Source organism: Puma concolor, chromosome D1 (genome assembly GCF_028749965.1).
Source record: "Puma concolor isolate L17-30 chromosome D1, mPumCon1.1.hap2, whole genome shotgun sequence".
Classification (NCBI taxonomy): Eukaryota; Metazoa; Chordata; class Mammalia; order Carnivora; family Felidae; genus Puma; species Puma concolor.
In genome coordinates this window covers 8,770,555-8,785,724 of record NC_141676.1, presented here as the reverse complement: position 1 = coordinate 8,785,724, position 15,170 = coordinate 8,770,555, and the positions used below count along the sequence as shown (strand labels likewise).

Sequence of the window (15,170 nt, the reverse complement as noted above, 5' to 3'; positions counted from 1 at the left end):
TGAGGCGGGGCTTGGGTGGTTGGCTCCCGCGGCGGCGCTTCCTAGTGGCGACGGCGCCATGGCGCTGCCCTGGTTGCAGCGCTTCGAGCTCTTGCTATTCACAGCTGCCTTCCTGTGCGGGGCCGTGGCGGCCGCGACGCTGACCCGGACCCAGGTGCGGGGCGGGGCCGGCCGTGGGGTCGCGTAGGCGGGGGCGGGCTGGCCGGGGCCGGCGTGGTGCCGTCGCGCTGCGCCTCGGAGCCGGGGCGTCGGGGGAGGCCCGGCGGGCGCCCGTCTGCGGCGGAGATGCGGCGGAGATGCACCGGCGCCGATCGCGCTTTCCGGCCCCGCCCGCCCACGTTGCTCTAAAGTCATTCCCTCGCCTAGGGACGGGTTTTCCGGAGTGTCTTCCAGCACCACACGTAGCCCGGTCTGGTGGCTGCGGCTGCATCACCTTACCCTGGTTCTGAAACAGAAATCGGCCCGGGCCCTGCCTACACGTTTAAATGAGGCACTTGTGCCGAGCTATGCCAGGGAATAAAGCATAGTGTAGCGGAGATGACCGAGCTTCCACACGATTGCAGCACGGTGTATGAATGACAAAATACGGAGGTAGAAAATGCCCAAAGCAGGAGGGTTTTTTTCCCCCCAGCCTGCAATCTTGTTAATAAACAGGCTCATTTAACCCTGTAAGGCACGATTATGCCTTTTTCGTGTTTTTTTTTTTTTTTTGTTTGTTTGTTTGTTTTGTTTTGTTTTTAACAGATTAGGAAATATCGGAGATAGTTGAAGGTTACACAAGTTCTGGTTTTACTCTAGGCTTTCTGCAGAGGGGAGACCAGAACTTGTGAGGCATCTCTGAAGCTCACTGTCTTATAACCACCGCCTATTTCCTGATCCTTCTGTCCACTGCAGGTTTGACTTCCCCAGCAGGCCCTCTCCATCAGTCTACTGGGCCAGAAACAGGAACTGACAGTGCATAAATAACTTCCTAGGGTGGCCCTCTCCTAGGTTATCCCTCACACCTGCCCAGAGCCTGCACCGAGGCTCTAACCTGAAATCTAGGTAGGACTCAGCAGCTTCTCTTCACAGGGTTCCTTCAGTAGCCACTGTCCCTTGTACGGCGTGGCCGCCCTCAATGGCTCCTCCCTGGCTTTATCCCAGCCCTCGGCCCCATCCCTCTGCTACTTTGTGGCCGGGGTCTCTGGCCTCCTGGCCCTCTACTGCCTCCTGCTCCTGCTCTTCTGGGTCTACAGCAGCTGCATCGAGGACTCCCACAGGTGACTGCCCTACCCTGAGAGTCAGGGGCTGAGCTCGGGGAAGGCCCATTCCAACCACAAGGCTTGTTCTCTCCCTCCTCAGAGGCCCTACAGGGCTCCGCATTGCACTGGCCATCTCTGCTATAGCCACCTTCCTGGTCTTAGTGTCTGCCTGTATCCTTCGATTTGGCACCCGTTCTCTCTGCAAATCCATCGTCTCCCTGAACATTACAATTAGGTAATGGGAGAGGGAGGGAACCCTGGCTGGGGCTGACTGCCTTCCCTTTTTGTCCCTCTCAGTTCTCCTCTCAGAGGGCATCCGGGCACAGGTATGTTTGGGGTATATCCTCCCTTTCTCACCACCATCTTTTGACCTCACAGCTGCTCTGAAGCCCAGAAAATTCCATGGACACCCCCTGGAACCACTCTGAAGTTTTACTCCAACCTATACGATGCTGAAGTGAGGTTCTGGGACATGAAAGACTAGGTGGAAACTCAGGGGTCCACAGACTCCTATAAGCATCTGTAGTTGTCAGGGTGCCCACCAGTGAGAGGCTGAGAGGGGCTGATGGGCTTGTTGACCTGACAGTGAGCAAATAGCTGTATGTGGGTGGAACTGGATTCAAGATGGCCACGTTCCTCACGCTCTTGTTCCTGTTTCCCACAGACCTCTTCTTGGGTGAATCTGGTATTGTGGTGTGTGGTCTTGATGCTTCAGGTGGTGCAGTGGAAGTCTGAAGCCACACCTTATCGGCCTCTGGAGCGGGGGGACCCCGAATGGAGCTCTGAGACAGATGTTCTTGTTGGGCCACGCCTTTCCCCTTCCTGAAGAGTAACCAGAAAATCCTTCCTGCAGCCAAAGACTCCATGCCCACGTGCCTACAGTCCTCTTGCCCCCACGTGGCCCTGTTTATAATGGGAGCCTGTTTTTCCCTCCACGAGGGAAACGTGACAATGGGCTCCCTCCACCTCTCTTCCTACAGCTGTTTTTGTACCAAAATATTAGATTACTTTTTTCCTTCATCTTGGTACTGAGTTCTTGGTGTTGAAAGCACTGTAGGCAGGTGGATCGGAGGACAGGAGCGAAAGCCAAACAGACATGGAACCAAAATTCAGAGGTACTGTCGGTTGCCTTTGGGATGACTGCTCTTTTATTTGCTGTTAATGAACCCTGGGCCCCCTTGGGTGACCCCCATCCCCGAGGTCCGGTTTTTATTCCCCTCTGGGAGGGGTGAGCCATCCGCGGTGGTCTCTTCACAAGCTGCGGTAGGCACCCACAGTGTTGTCAAAGAGTTTTGTGTTGGGGAAGTGTCCAGCTTTGTCCAAGAGGAAGTAGAAGCGCCGGCCTTTGATCTTCAGAGGCAACATGGCAGGGACTTCACCACGGTGGGCCATGCAGGATACGTGGTTCAAAGGAACGGTGAAATGGGCACCCAAGCCAAAGGGAGCGTGAGTGGTGAGGGTCACCTGCTTTCCTCCAGCCAATAGCATCACTGAACGCACAGAACGGAGGGAGAAGAGGAGACCGGCACCAAGTACCAGGGTACCTGCAGGAAGAGCAATGTTTGGGGTGGGGCATTTTCGCGGGAGAGCTAAGCAGGAACCTCGCCGGTCCCCCCAAATTAAAACAATTGCGACGATGGTAACATTTTTTGAGCTCCTCTTCTACCCCGGGGTCTTGTGTTCCGTCATTCCTTCCCAACAACATTAATGTCCACCCCCATTTTAAAGACAAGGAGACGGGTTCAGGGCCGTGTAACTGCTCAAGCTCGCAGAGTGAGAGGCTGACCTCACCCTAGGCCTGTCCGAGAGCTTGGCTCAAGGCCCTCCCACCTCCAGTACTGCCCGCCTCGGAGGGTCGGAAGTCCCTCACTGTCCTTGTCGGAGCAGGGAAGGTCGTGCCCAGCCACCCCACGTCCCCAAGGTGGGAAGCCAGCCCACGCCTTACCGATGGCGCCGCAGCCGAGCGCCAGGCCGTAGCGCCAGAGCGTGGAGCGCAGGTCCGAGCGGCCGCGGTCCGGGAACTCCGCGTCTGGAGACAGCGCCCGGGCCGGGGGTCGGGCCAAAGCTGCCACGGCCAGGGAGGCCCAGAAGACGCCCTGGCCCGCGCAGAACAGCCCGAGGACCGCGAAGAAGCGGCCCCGTTCGTGCTCGAAGAGCAGCACGTCCCGCGGCGGGGCCGCGGCGTGCAAGGACCGGTGCACGGGCAGCGGCCGCAGCGTAAGGAGCAGCCGCACAGGCCACCGCCGCCCGGGCGCCGCCATAACTACGGCGGCGCTGCTTCTGGGGCGGGATTTCCGGCAGGCGGGCCCCGCCCCCAGCGCTCGGCTGCCCGCAGCCTGGGTCCCGCCCCGGGAGGGAGGGGAGGACGGGGGTGAGGCGGGGGGGGGGGGGGCTGCCCGCCAGGCTTTGCCCCAGCACCACCTCCTGGCAGGGGCGGGGCAAAAACAATCTAGCACGCGTGACACAAAATACAATATCACTCTTTATCTTAAAAAGTAAGGAGGGTTCTGGGGTTAAGTACACAAAGCACCTAGGTCCTTCGGTAGTTTAGTGTCAGTTCTACAAAGTAAGCTTTGGCTTCCTGGCACCAGTGAGGCTCAATCTTCCGGAAGTCTTCCAGAAGTCTCCCAGAAGGCAGGTGAGGAGAGGGATCCGGCAGCCCATTCTCTTCGGTCACGGTCACAGTCACAGGGTGGCCTCGGTCGGGGCCAGAGAGGAGAAAACGACAGCCATGACAAGGAGACATCAATATCCAAGGGCTATTTTACAGGGGGCTTCTTCTGGGGCATGACTACGGATCACTTCATGAACGCCACTTCTGGGATCTCGCCCTTGGCCTTAGCAAAAAAAGAAAAGGTCAGCAGAGCCAGCCCCTTTCCCCCACCCCCAGCTTGCCTGACCCTCTTGAAGGCCCAGAGATCTCTGGCCTTTTTGCGACTGAATTCCCCAAACTTACCTTCAGATGAGTAAAGGCCTGGGCAGATCTGGTGTAGTCCCAGTTGTTGTCCTGGAGACACCTGCAGTGGGGGAAGAACAGGCACCCTCATTAGAACCAAAAGGCACTCACCCTGATGGCTAGATGCCACTTCAAAGTCCATTATATAGTAACACTTGCCAGTGTGTGCCAACAATTATATACATTCTTGCACTGTGTATACAAATGAAAAACTTGTAACAATCCAAATGTCTATCAATGGCCTACTGGATACAAAGGATTACTAAGTAGCTGTCAAGAGGAGGAAGGTGATTTTTACAGTGATGGGGATGTGCCTGGGTGGCTCAGTCGGTTAAACTTCTGACTTCAGCTCAGGCCATGATTGCAGGGTGAGTTTGAGCCTCATGTTGGGCTCTGTGCTGACAGCTGGGAGCCTGGAGCCTGGAGCCTGCTTCAGACTCTGTGTCTCCCCCTCTCTTTGCCCCTCCCCTGCTCATGCTCTTTCTCTCTCTCAAAAATAAACAAGCATTTAAAATACACACACACACACACACACACACACACACACAGTGATAGGGAAAGATGTTCACAAGATAAACAAAAAGGTAAGTTGTAAAACAGTATATACAAAGAGACTTCATTTGGGCTTTAAATTTTGTGATGCTGATTTATGCAGAGGCCACATTTTTTTATGGACCGTATTTATAAGTTCTGGTTTTTAAAATTTTAGGAGCACTCATTATTCACTACCACCCCTACCTCCATTTCCCCCTACTGCTACACATGCCCAGCACTCACTTCTGGGACCACTCAAGGTTCATGCCAGACTGGGTAGAGAATGCCTGCAGCATCTCCTGCTGCTCTGGGGAGAGGGTGGGCACTGGGCTGGAGGAAGGTGTGGGTGCAGGCATGGCGAAGGCTCTCTGGATCTCATCAGGGCTGGCATTGCGCACAAACAGCTCGTCATTTACGATGCACAGCCTGTGGGACAAAAAGCACTTTAGACAGCTGGACAAACAGACCACCTCATCTTCCCAACTTTATTCCTGTTCTCATACTTGACACCCTTACACTCGACAGGTTCTTTCAGCATTCACAAAGTACCCCTCCCCCACTATTGGTCATTACAATTTATCATTTACGACCCTTCCCACACAACCCGTGTAAGCGGTTCTCTACCGAACACACTAGAATTACACATTCTCCCCCAACTCTGGACACTTCTCATCCCCATTTATCTTCACGACAGGCCACGGAAGTAAATATACTAGTTTCCAGACGAGGAAACTTGCCCTTAGCTAGAAGTGGTAGGGCCAGGATGAAAAACCCAGCCTGGCTCCAGAGCCAAGCTCACCACCATTGTGAGAGCTTCCTCCTGATTCCCCCCAGCCTTTCTGAAATTCTGAAAACATCCTGAGGACCGGCTCCCCCATCCCCGCCCCTACCAATTCCCACATGCTGGCCATGGAATGGGACTGGGACCCCATGTGGTAAGCCAAACACTTACCCTGAATTGCTGGCAGGAACAGCGACAAATGTCCTGGTGAAGGCTCGCAAAGAATCCCGAGATTTTCCATCCACTGTAATGTTAACAACAGCAATGACCCCTTAGGATCAGCCACGCTTTGTGTTTACCGAAAGCTTCTCCCATCACGGTCTTACTTGATACGACTAACGTGAAGTAGACCAGACGGATGACTGCGTGTGTACAGGGGAGCAGAGGTGAAGAGGAATGTCGGGCCAGCGAGGACAATAACCACCCGTTAGCCCACCCACAGAACATCTGTGTGCAAGGTCCTACGGCAAGCCCTTCATTTACTCCCCACAGCACCGCTAGGGGATGGCTAGTACCCCTTTTTACAAATAAAGAATCTGAAGCTCAGAGTTAATGTAAATTGGCCACGGGCACACAGGACCAAGGTTGGAATGGAGCCTTGGATCTGCCTGACACCAAAGCCTGTGTCCTCCTAATCCTCAGGTTTGTCCCATATCCCAGACAGGAAAGACAGGTGGAGAGGGTAGGCCTCATGAAGATGGCTTGGGGCAGAAGAGGAGGAGGTCAGGGGAGGAGAGGGAAGGTAGCTGAGAAGCCGAAAGTGTGGAGAAAAAAGATCTAGCTGCAGGAGGGGCCCACTCTGCAAACTCCAGACTCCACCAAGATTCTCACCTTCCTTGAAGACCCCATTGACGGAAAAACACAGCAATGTGCTCTGAAAGAGAAGCAGCGTCAGTCACCAGGTGGGCTCCCCGCCGGAGCCCAAGTCCCCCATGCCTCGTGACCGCCCCTTCCTTCCCTAAGTTCAGGCTCCGGCCAGGGAAGAAACAGGTGCTTACTGTCTGGGCGCTTATGTCTACCACAAAGGAGTTGACGTCGTGCTGAGTTTTGGGTAACTCATTGAGGAAGGCAACAACGTTGAGACGCGTGTGCTTCAGCAGGCGGAACCGCAGGGCTGTGGGGAGAACCCAAGGTTAGGGGCTGCCACACACTCCTGAGCTCTGTGACCGATTCCTTCCCACCTCCGTCCCAGGCTTTCTGCTCACATCACACACTTACTGGGGTCTTTGAGCTTCTTCACATTCCTGCTGTCCTTGAAGTACTCGGCCAGGTTGCTTCTAGGGGGATAAGTGGAAAAGGAGGCGGTGGTCAGCGTGGGATGGATGCTGGCAGGTGCTAGCCTGCATCTGCCGAGAAATGCTGGTCCCGGGCAGTGACACTCACCGGGAAGGGTTCTGGGGGGTAAAAGGGATGCTGAGGGAGCAGCAGGCCCCGTCATGGTAGGCGTCCAGGAGCCGCTGCCGGTCTCCAGAGTCATACACCGCGTAGTACCTGCGGGAACCACAAAAGGGCAAGTCTGAATTCCCGGCTCTGGATCCACAGAACGACCCAACAGCTGCCCCGAGTGAGCGGCACTGGGGCTGGCCCACCTCTCCCCAGCCTCAGGGGTCCTCCGGCAATACTCACTGCTGCAAGAAATGCAGGACCAGGTTCTTCAGGGTCTCTGTTCCAAAATAGCTTCCCTGGAAGCAAACAGGTATCAGAATCCCATAACCAATACTCTCCTCCCCACACGAGTTCTAACTCTGCCCCACTTCTTACCTTGCAGGGCGGTAACGTCGTGGGGGCTTCAACGTCAAAGGCAATCGGAGGGGGTAACTCATGGCCATCCTGCAGAAAGGAAGTGGAAGTTGACAGCATAAACAGAGATGAAAAAGGCTGGATGAGTAATTAGATGGGACAACTAAGAGTGAGGGGGTCAGAGGCCAAAGAGACATGGAAAAGATCCCAGGAGCTGTGATAGGTGCAACTTTTGTCTACAGGCATTTCTCTGGGAAGAAAGATTATATAACCTTTGCCAGATCCTCCAAGGGCTCCATGTCTCCAAATTCATGGTCATACAAACATACGTGAGGCGGGACCTTTTGGGTGGGAGAGGCTATGCTCGTGACAAAAGAGTTAAAAAAGCTGCGGACTTACCAGGCGTAATAATTTGGGAAATCGTTCGCGAATGGCGCTGTCAAGAACAGGACAGAAGTGAGTGATGCTTCAGAGCCACCGTGCCTCCTGAGCTGCTCTAGGAGCACATACACCAACGCCCAAGGGACAGCCCCTCCCGTCCTCACTCCCGCCAGCCTCTGAGCTCCTGGGAGAGAGGCCCCACTCCCCACCTCACCCGGGGCACCCAGAGACAGCTGCCTTGAAGGCTGACCCTATTCTCTCTGCCTGATCCGAGCGCCACGAGAACAGCGCTCCCAGCCCGGGCTTTAAGCCGGGACGTCCTTCCCCACCCTGCACCCCTTACCTTCCACCTACTCACCTGTGCAGCCCCGGGAGGAGGGAATGGGGTGGGAGCCCAGGGGCTCCGCTGCCTCAACAGGTATCCATCAGTTCTGCCCAGTCTGGCCGTGGCCAAGACCAGAAACACCACAGGGATGGCACAGGATGTTGGGGCAGGGAGATGAGCAAGGCAGGGTTTAGGAAGAGGTGAGGCGAAGGAAGAGGAGAGGAGAGGAGAGGAGAGGAGAGGAGAGGAGAGGAGAGGAGTGGAGAGAAGAGAAGAGAAAGAAGAGAAGAGAAGAGAAGAGAAGAGAAGAGAAGAGAAGAGAAGAGAAGAGAAGAGAAGAGAAAAGAAGAGAAAAGGGAAAAAAAAGAAGAGAAAAGGTGGGATGGGGCAGGGGAGAGATGGGGGAGACAGAGGGGGAGCAGAGAGAGAGAAAAGAAAGAGGAAGCAAAGAAAAGGCGAAAGAACTATCAGGCAAGGAGGCATTTAGAAGAACGAGGAAGGAAAAAGGGAAGAAGACACCCAACACAGCCTTTTCCTTCAGCTGCCCCTTTCCCTGTGGTCCAAGGTAGAAACAGAAAACAAATTCTTGCTGCAGCGAGAGGGCAGTTGCTGTCGTCCAGGTCTCTGCTGGCTACCTGGGTCCCGATCTGAGCTGGGCGTGGGAAGCGAAGCAGCCATGGGGGCAGGAGACCTCCCTCAGAAGGTTGAGGGTTCAGGCCCCTGCAAAGTTGGGGGGGTGAGGGTCTGTGCCCCACCTCTGTTGGCCCCCAAGTTCTCTCCTGATGGCCCCTCTGCGACTGTGCCTGTCTTAGGTTGTTCCTTCCCTGAGGAATCTTACCCGTCTCTGGCTAACCAGCCATCCTCCGGGGCCAAGCAGGGTGACGTGAGGTGTGTGAGTGAGGGCGGGGCAGCGCCCCCCGAGAGGGTCAGTTCTCTGTCTCCTTGGTAGCCATTGCCCCCGTGGCCTCCACGCCCAGCACCTGCCTTGGGACGCCCTCGCCTGCTGGCGGGGCCCCGGCTCTGATCACACGGCTTGGGGAACCCAGGTTTCTTCTCCAGGGAGGGCCCAGCTCACAGCTCCGGGCAGGAGAGACAGACTGCATGGCACCAGCTCCAAGGAGTCCTCCACCTTAGCACGAGTGGGAAAGCCCAGGCAACAGCCTTGGGCACGTGGACCATGAGAGGAGAGTCCCTCTTGGCACGGCAAGAGGGGCCGTCGTGAGACAAAGAAGGGAAGGCCCATCAACAGGAGGTCCCGGGGAGGGAGGGCTTTCTCAGCCCAGGAATACCGGGCTCTTAGCACAAGGCAGCTCCACGTACGGGGCATACGCAAGACACCCCCTGGTCGTGGTAGAAAAAGGGAGGTGCCCTTCCTGGAACAGTAGGGTAGGGAGATTCTAGAAAAGGCAGTGTTCAGGAAGGAAGAGGCAAGACCACAGGACAGCGAACAGGCAGTCAGGTGAGAAGGAAGGAGAGGAGACCTTGGGGCCAAGCTGGGACACACGGACAGACGAAGGGAGGAGCACGTGATCCTCCCAAAGGACAGGCGGCTCCAGCTCAGGGCTGCACAGCTCCTGCAGACGGGCGCTGGTCAGGGTGCATTAGCTCAGCCTCCCAGGGGGTGAAGGTCCCCGGGAGGGGAGACAGAGGCCACAACTGACCTGATGTAGGTGGACTGGTCTCGGAAGGTGTCACACAGCGGGTTTCCGTCGAGCCACAGCTCTTCCAGCTTCAGCCCTTTTACCTTGTCCAACTCCCTCTCGGACTTCAACTGCAGAGACGGGGACAGAGAGCGGGCAAGAGACCCCGGTAAGGAGAGGCAGCGAGAGTCCCAGCTCGGAAACTCCCTCCCGGGGGCCCCCCTCTGCTCACCCCGCCCACAACCGGGCTCTCCTGCCTCACCTCGTTTCCGGAGAGGTTGAGGATCTTCAGGTTGGGTGCTTTCTGCACCAGGCTGGACATGTCATCTAGCCTGTACAGCCTGTTGTTGCTCAAGTTCAAGGACAACAGCTGCGGGCAGAGGAAAGTTTAGAGGCGGCGCCGCCAACAGAGGGTTCAGAGACGCATCTGCCTCCCAACCCCATCCTACCCACCCCACCCCGCCTCCTCCCCTCTCAAAACGGGACAAAGGCCTCACCTCGGGGATGTTCTCCTCGATGATCCGCAGGGTGGCCGCCATGCAGCTCCTGCGATTCAGGACAACATCAATGTTCTGGGCCACCAAGTCTTCAGGAAACAGAATGGAAGGAAAGGCGAGTCTGAGAGGGCTTTCCCAGGTCAGAGTTAGTACCAAACCGTCCTCAAACCGTCCCTGTCTGACAGATCCCCCCGCTCGGTCCCCACCTCTCTGAGCGGGACAGCTATCAGCCATACCTGGGTCTGAACGGAGGCCCTTCAGGTCAAGCGCTTGTTGGGAGCCATCATATCGTTTGCTCATGATCAGCTACAGGGGAAGGAAAACGGGCCGGGGGTCACTGGGGCTCTGTGGGGAGAGGGGGATGGCGGGAGTGCACGTGGGAAGTGGGAGGGCTGCAGGGAAACATGACGCGAGCCTGCCTCACCTTTAGCTGCTCTACTTGTTCTGGCTTCAGCTCGTTCTGTACAGAATGGGGTGGGACAGAAGAATTGATGATGATGGAGATCTGCAGAGAAGACACAGAGGGCAGGTTGAATTCCGGGGAGGCCTAAGCAGCAGGCCCAAGACCCACCCCCAGCCACGCCGGGCCCTTTACACACACCCTTCGGTTCTCCTGATCCAAAATCTTATAGTTGACGGCCTTCAACGCAGAGGCGGTACTGGCATCCTCAACAAAAAACTGGGCCCGTGTGTTTTCATAGTGAAACTGCACCAAGAGGAAACAAGAGCATGAGACTCGGGAGCCCAGGGCCCCTGGTCCAGCTGGCCCCTCGCCCTCCTTGGTGCCCAGCCAGCCACGCAGGCCTTATCTCACCTCAATGGGGGTGAAAGGGACACTGCACTTGCTCTGAATCACACTCAGGAGCCATGACTTGTCATATTTTCTGCCATAAGGAATCTAGATGAGAGAAAGAGAAGGGAACGATGTGGAACGAAGGCTGACCAGCAGCCCCAGTCTCCTCCTTTCACACCTTCCGCCGACCCTCACAAGGTTTTCTAAAGAAAGGGCCAGTTAAAAGTTTTTTGTTTTCTTCCTTTCTTCCTTCCTTTCTTTCTTTCTTTCCCTCCCTCCCTCCCTTCTTTCTTTCTCTTTCTTTCTTTCTCTCTCTCTTTCTTTCTTTCTTTCACTCAAGCCAGACATGGATTCCTTGCCCTCCTTTCTGTCCATTTAAACTTAGCATTTCTTGGGGTGCCTGGGTGGCCCAGTCAGTTAAGTGTCTGACTCTTGATTTCGGTTAAGGTCATGATTTCACTTAAGGGAACTTAAGGGACCCGAAGCCCCACACTTGGCTTGAGCCAAATGGAGACATTCAGAGGAATTACTCCATCTCCCAACCAGTTTTCATGTTTCCCTTTAGATGATGTCCCCATCCCTGCCCCCCAGCATCCTGCTTGTCCTACTCCTTTTCTTAACCTGCTCTTGGGTGTTCTAGAAGAAAGGAGAGACACCTGATTGTGGAGAAAACAGATTTTGTCATGTGAAAAGCAGAAACCTTCATTCTGAGCCCAGCTCCCTGTCTCCCTTGCACATCCACTTCCCCAGACACTCACTGTAATCTTAAACCAGTTCTTCGAGGTCCCGTCCTGGCTGGTGCCAGCCCCTCCTCTCTCTGGAAGAGCTCTGTCTCTCCGCACGGTAACATGAATGCGGTCTCGATCATGCCAACTGTCACCTCGACGGTTGGGTCGGGCAGCATAGGGGTTGCTATGGGGAAGCAGAGAACAAAATGCCCACAAACACTAGGCATGTCTTCTCCAAGGTCTGCCCACACTGTTGTCAGGATTACAGCTAAGACTCCTCAACCAGTAAGCTGGCCCTGGCATCCCTCACTTTTCCAGGTGGAAAGAGAAATGACGTGGCCAGTAAGAGAGTTTATCAAACAAATGGGCCGCTAAATTCAAACCAGATCAACTGGTTACTTACTATCGTACTCGGGGAACCTCCTGGGCATCACTCATCGCTACATCTCTGTCATCTTCCTCCAGGCGGGAAGACCGAATGCCAGAACCTCCTCTTCCAGACCTACGGTTCCCCTCACCATATTTCCACCGGAAGGGACCCCGGCCCTTCTTTCTTCTTTGAGGGAAACTAACACGGTCATCGTGCTCTGGGGTTAAAAGCAGAACATCAGTTAGAAAGTACACTGCTAGTCCAGCTACCTTGTTGGGGCAGTCACAGTATCCAGCACCCTGCTATCGGATGAGATACACAGTAACTACAGGGGCCACTTCCCTGCAAACTTCTGTCTGTTGAGAGAGAACCCTCTCTGTGGCATGGCGGCATGAGGGAAATGTTACTGGAAGACAGCGTCGGGCTTTAGGAAAAGGAATCAGAAACTGGAACTAACAGAGAAGAGAAGCACAATGTGGAAGTGTGAGTGGACCCAAAGCAGAACTAGACACAACTCGGACCCCCGGGGAAATTCACCTGAAACTTGCTTGCTTAGCCTCCCAAATCTATTTAACCCCTCTCAAACTCTGGGTGGTGACCTCTCTCACATCTTCTAAAATCAACCAATTACAGTCATTACATTAGCTTTCAGTACACAATACTTTTGCAATACAGAGAACAAACGGCATACGGTTACAAAGGTGGTCAACTTAAAGGCTTTTTAAAAACTCTTGTTCTCAAACTGCCATTCTGAAGTTTTGGGAGTGAACTCTTCATTTCCTTGGCCAGAAATGCCTTTTTAAAAAAATCTTTTTTTTTTTTAAGTGTTTATTTATTTTTGAGAGAGAGACCAAGGCAGAGGCAGAGCAGTACTCACGGGGGAGGGGCAGAGAGAGACAGAGACACAGAATCCGAAGCAGGCTCCAGGCTCTGAGCTGTCAGCACAGAGCCCAACGCAGGGTTCAAACTCACAAACTGTGAGACCATGACCTGAGCCAAAGTCGGAGGCTTAAATGACTGAGCCACCCCAGGTGCCCCCAGAAATGCCTTTTAACTCAGGAGACAACTCCTAAGACTCAGGTTCTAATGACAGCTAGGGAGCTTAACCAAGGGTCCTTGACTGCTCTCAGGTAACATGACCTTCTGAATCCTGGTGTGTAGGAATGGCTTAGTTAAAAAAAAAAAAAAAAAAAAAAAAGGTCTGTGATTCCTAAAAAGATCTCCCTCTTGCTTAGTAAGTACTCTGCAAACAATGAACCCTAAGAAATGACCCTGGGGGGGGGGGGGGAACGAATAGAAGGCACAGCTAACATTCACTGAGAACTTTCTCCAGTGTCAGGCACTATGCTCCAGGCACCTGATATGAATGATCTCATTTTAGCACATACACGGACACACTAAGAAAATAAACACTGTTACTACCTCCTTACAGGGACAGAAAGTAAGGCCCGGGAGTGGACTTCACTCAAGCTTAGTGAAGACAACTCAGGATTCAAACCTCGGTCTTCTTGCGCTCCTACCCACTATTCTGGACTAAAATCCAGTGTAGTGTTCGGACTAGCACAGGGAGCTGGTGTGGAGGTCTGAAACATTAAGCCAAAGCCAAGGCCGCAGGGGAGGCGGGGCAAGACAGACTGGACGAGGTGGAAAGCAGCACACGGGCAGCCGATGAACTGGGCGGGCACTGACTCACATTAAAGGAAGAGTCTAGCCGCCAAACTGAACTGACAAGCATCAACCACCTACAAAGTTCAAAGGAATCTCGCCACCCCGCCGCCAAGCCACCCGCTCCAAGCCGAAGCTCCACGCAACGCCAGGATTCCCGAGCCAACGCCTCGGGCGCTCAGCCTCGATGGAGGCCGGGCCCCCGGGTAGCCTCGCCCCCGGCCCGCGCCGCACCCCCCCCCCCCCCCCCGCCGCCGCGGACACCCAGCCCCTCGCGGCCTCCCGCCCCGGGGCTGCGGCCTAGGCCGGCACCGCCCACCGGGCCCCAGATCGCCTCGCTTCCCGCCCAGCACTGACCGTTGTAGGACTTCCCCTCGTCCGCCATGGCACAGCGCGAAACAGGGCAGGTTCAGGCGCGGGCCACGACCCCGCCAAGCGTCCGAACACCCAAGCACCCCAGCCTAATCACTCCTACGCCCGGCGCCACCGCATTTATCCTGCGAACTACGTCGCGCGCCGCCGACGTCCCCCGGTGGTGGGCGGTGCCGCCGAGGGAGCGCGGCCCGCTGCGCGTGCGCACTCGGCTGGCAGCTGGGTCGGGGCGGAGCTCGCCTCTGCCTACCCCACCAGAGACCCGGGCGCCGACAGCTCGCGCAAGGTTGGGGCGGGCCCAGTCGGCCCGCGGTCTGCTTTCTTCTTTCTTCGGGCATCAGCTAGGCCGGCACCTCTGGGGCTAGCGCCGGAGCAGATAGCAAGCTGGTGCAGCCCAGGACTCCGAGAGGAACAGAAAGGGGGTCGCACGAAGGGCCCTCCGAGGAGTGGGAGGCCCGGGCCTCGGAGCGGGAGTGATTGTTCATAGACCTCAGTACTTAAGTCTCGGCCCAACCCTTTGCCAGCTGCGGATATATACCACGCTTTCCTCATCTATAAAATGGATTATCAGGCAATAGAAAACTAGCACGTAAACCGCAAGAGGGCAGGATCCTCGACAAATTCATGGGTGGTTTGGTTTTTTTTTTCTCTAACCCCTGGCTCAGTACCCTGCCTGGCACGCACCAAGAACTCAACAAACATTTGTGAAATAAATGAATTTCCGATCTCCACATCCTCCCAAGAGTTGCCGAGTCAAAGGAGCATTGCACTTCCGACTTTGGCAAGCAATTGTCTTCACAACCTCCTCACCCACCACAGACGTGCTGGGCCAGACCTACATTCTGTGTCAACTGGGCAGTGAGGATGCAAGCGAGACACCCGGTGAACAGAGGCCAAGGGGACCTAGTAAAATGCCTTGGCTAGAAAAGCCATAGGTTCTCCTAGGCGACCCTTCCCCACCCTCCCACCCCGACCCTCGCCAAAGTGCTAGGGCCAGCTTGGTGTATGGTTATTGTTTTCCTGTAGCTTGAGCTGCTTTTGGGGTGTGTGAGATGGGGGGGAGGGACCCCAGTAACCTCAGAAACTTGGTTGTGGGTCCTGGCCAAGAAGCATATGAACTTCCCCAGAGGGTGGATATTCCAGGCAG

General features: G+C 55.3%; 3 protein-coding genes across 3 annotated transcripts; 1 reads left to right on the top strand and 2 right to left on the bottom strand.

Moving 5' to 3' along the window:
* On the top strand, positions 1–2,261 carry TMEM179B (transmembrane protein 179B). The gene is made up of 5 exons (XM_086677147.1): positions 1–154; positions 1,072–1,259; positions 1,342–1,476; positions 1,620–1,698; positions 1,906–2,261. The coding sequence occupies exons 1-5, from the start codon at positions 59–61 to the stop codon at positions 2,065–2,067; spliced, it is 660 nt and encodes a 219-aa protein (XP_086533273.1). The 5' UTR covers positions 1–58; the 3' UTR covers positions 2,068–2,261.
* A 122-nt stretch (positions 2,262–2,383) lies between these two features.
* TMEM223 (transmembrane protein 223) lies at positions 2,384–3,531 on the bottom strand. The gene is made up of 2 exons (XM_025915477.2): positions 3,187–3,531; positions 2,384–2,785 (listed from the first exon to the last, which is right to left on the bottom strand). Exons 1-2 carry the CDS (start codon positions 3,500–3,502, stop codon positions 2,493–2,495), a joined length of 609 nt encoding a protein of 202 aa, XP_025771262.2. The 5' UTR covers positions 3,503–3,531; the 3' UTR covers positions 2,384–2,492.
* Positions 3,532–3,710: 179 nt separating this feature from the next.
* NXF1 (nuclear RNA export factor 1) lies at positions 3,711–14,175 on the bottom strand. Its single transcript, XM_086677135.1, has 21 exons — positions 14,009–14,175; positions 12,020–12,203; positions 11,647–11,800; positions 10,910–10,993; positions 10,697–10,801; positions 10,520–10,600; positions 10,332–10,401; positions 10,096–10,184; positions 9,861–9,968; positions 9,620–9,729; positions 7,652–7,688; positions 7,274–7,342; positions 7,139–7,194; positions 6,896–7,003; positions 6,731–6,789; positions 6,511–6,626; positions 6,344–6,386; positions 5,684–5,756; positions 4,975–5,157; positions 4,198–4,258; positions 3,711–4,078 (listed from the first exon to the last, which is right to left on the bottom strand). The coding sequence occupies exons 1-21, from the start codon at positions 14,034–14,036 to the stop codon at positions 4,040–4,042; spliced, it is 1,857 nt and encodes a 618-aa protein (XP_086533261.1). The 5' UTR covers positions 14,037–14,175; the 3' UTR covers positions 3,711–4,039.
* Positions 14,176–15,170: the final 995 nt, after the last annotated feature.

Excerpts from the sequence above, each read along its gene's own strand:
- TMEM179B (XM_086677147.1), top strand. The coding sequence starts at position 59 with ATGGCGCTGCCCTGGTTGCAGCGCTTCGAGCTCTTGCTATTCACAGCT. Across the intron at positions 155-1,071 it reads CGACGCTGACCCGGACCCAG|GGTTCCTTCAGTAGCCACTG; the intron begins GTGCGGGGCGGG and ends TTCTCTTCACAG. Across the intron at positions 1,260-1,341 it reads TGCATCGAGGACTCCCACAG|AGGCCCTACAGGGCTCCGCA; the intron begins GTGACTGCCCTA and ends CTCCCTCCTCAG.
- TMEM223 (XM_025915477.2), bottom strand. The coding sequence starts at position 3,502 with ATGGCGGCGCCCGGGCGGCGGTGGCCTGTGCGGCTGCTCCTTACGCTG. Across the intron at positions 2,786-3,186 it reads GCTCGGCTGCGGCGCCATCG|GTACCCTGGTACTTGGTGCC; the intron begins GTAAGGCGTGGG and ends CTCTTCCTGCAG.
- NXF1 (XM_086677135.1), bottom strand. The coding sequence starts at position 14,036 with ATGGCGGACGAGGGGAAGTCCTACAACG. Across the intron at positions 6,790-6,895 it reads ACCCCCCAGAACCCTTCCCG|AAGCAACCTGGCCGAGTACT; the intron begins GTGAGTGTCACT and ends TTATCCCCCTAG. Across the intron at positions 4,259-4,974 it reads AACCTTGAGTGGTCCCAGAA|GTGTCTCCAGGACAACAACT; the intron begins GTGAGTGCTGGG and ends CCCCCACTGCAG.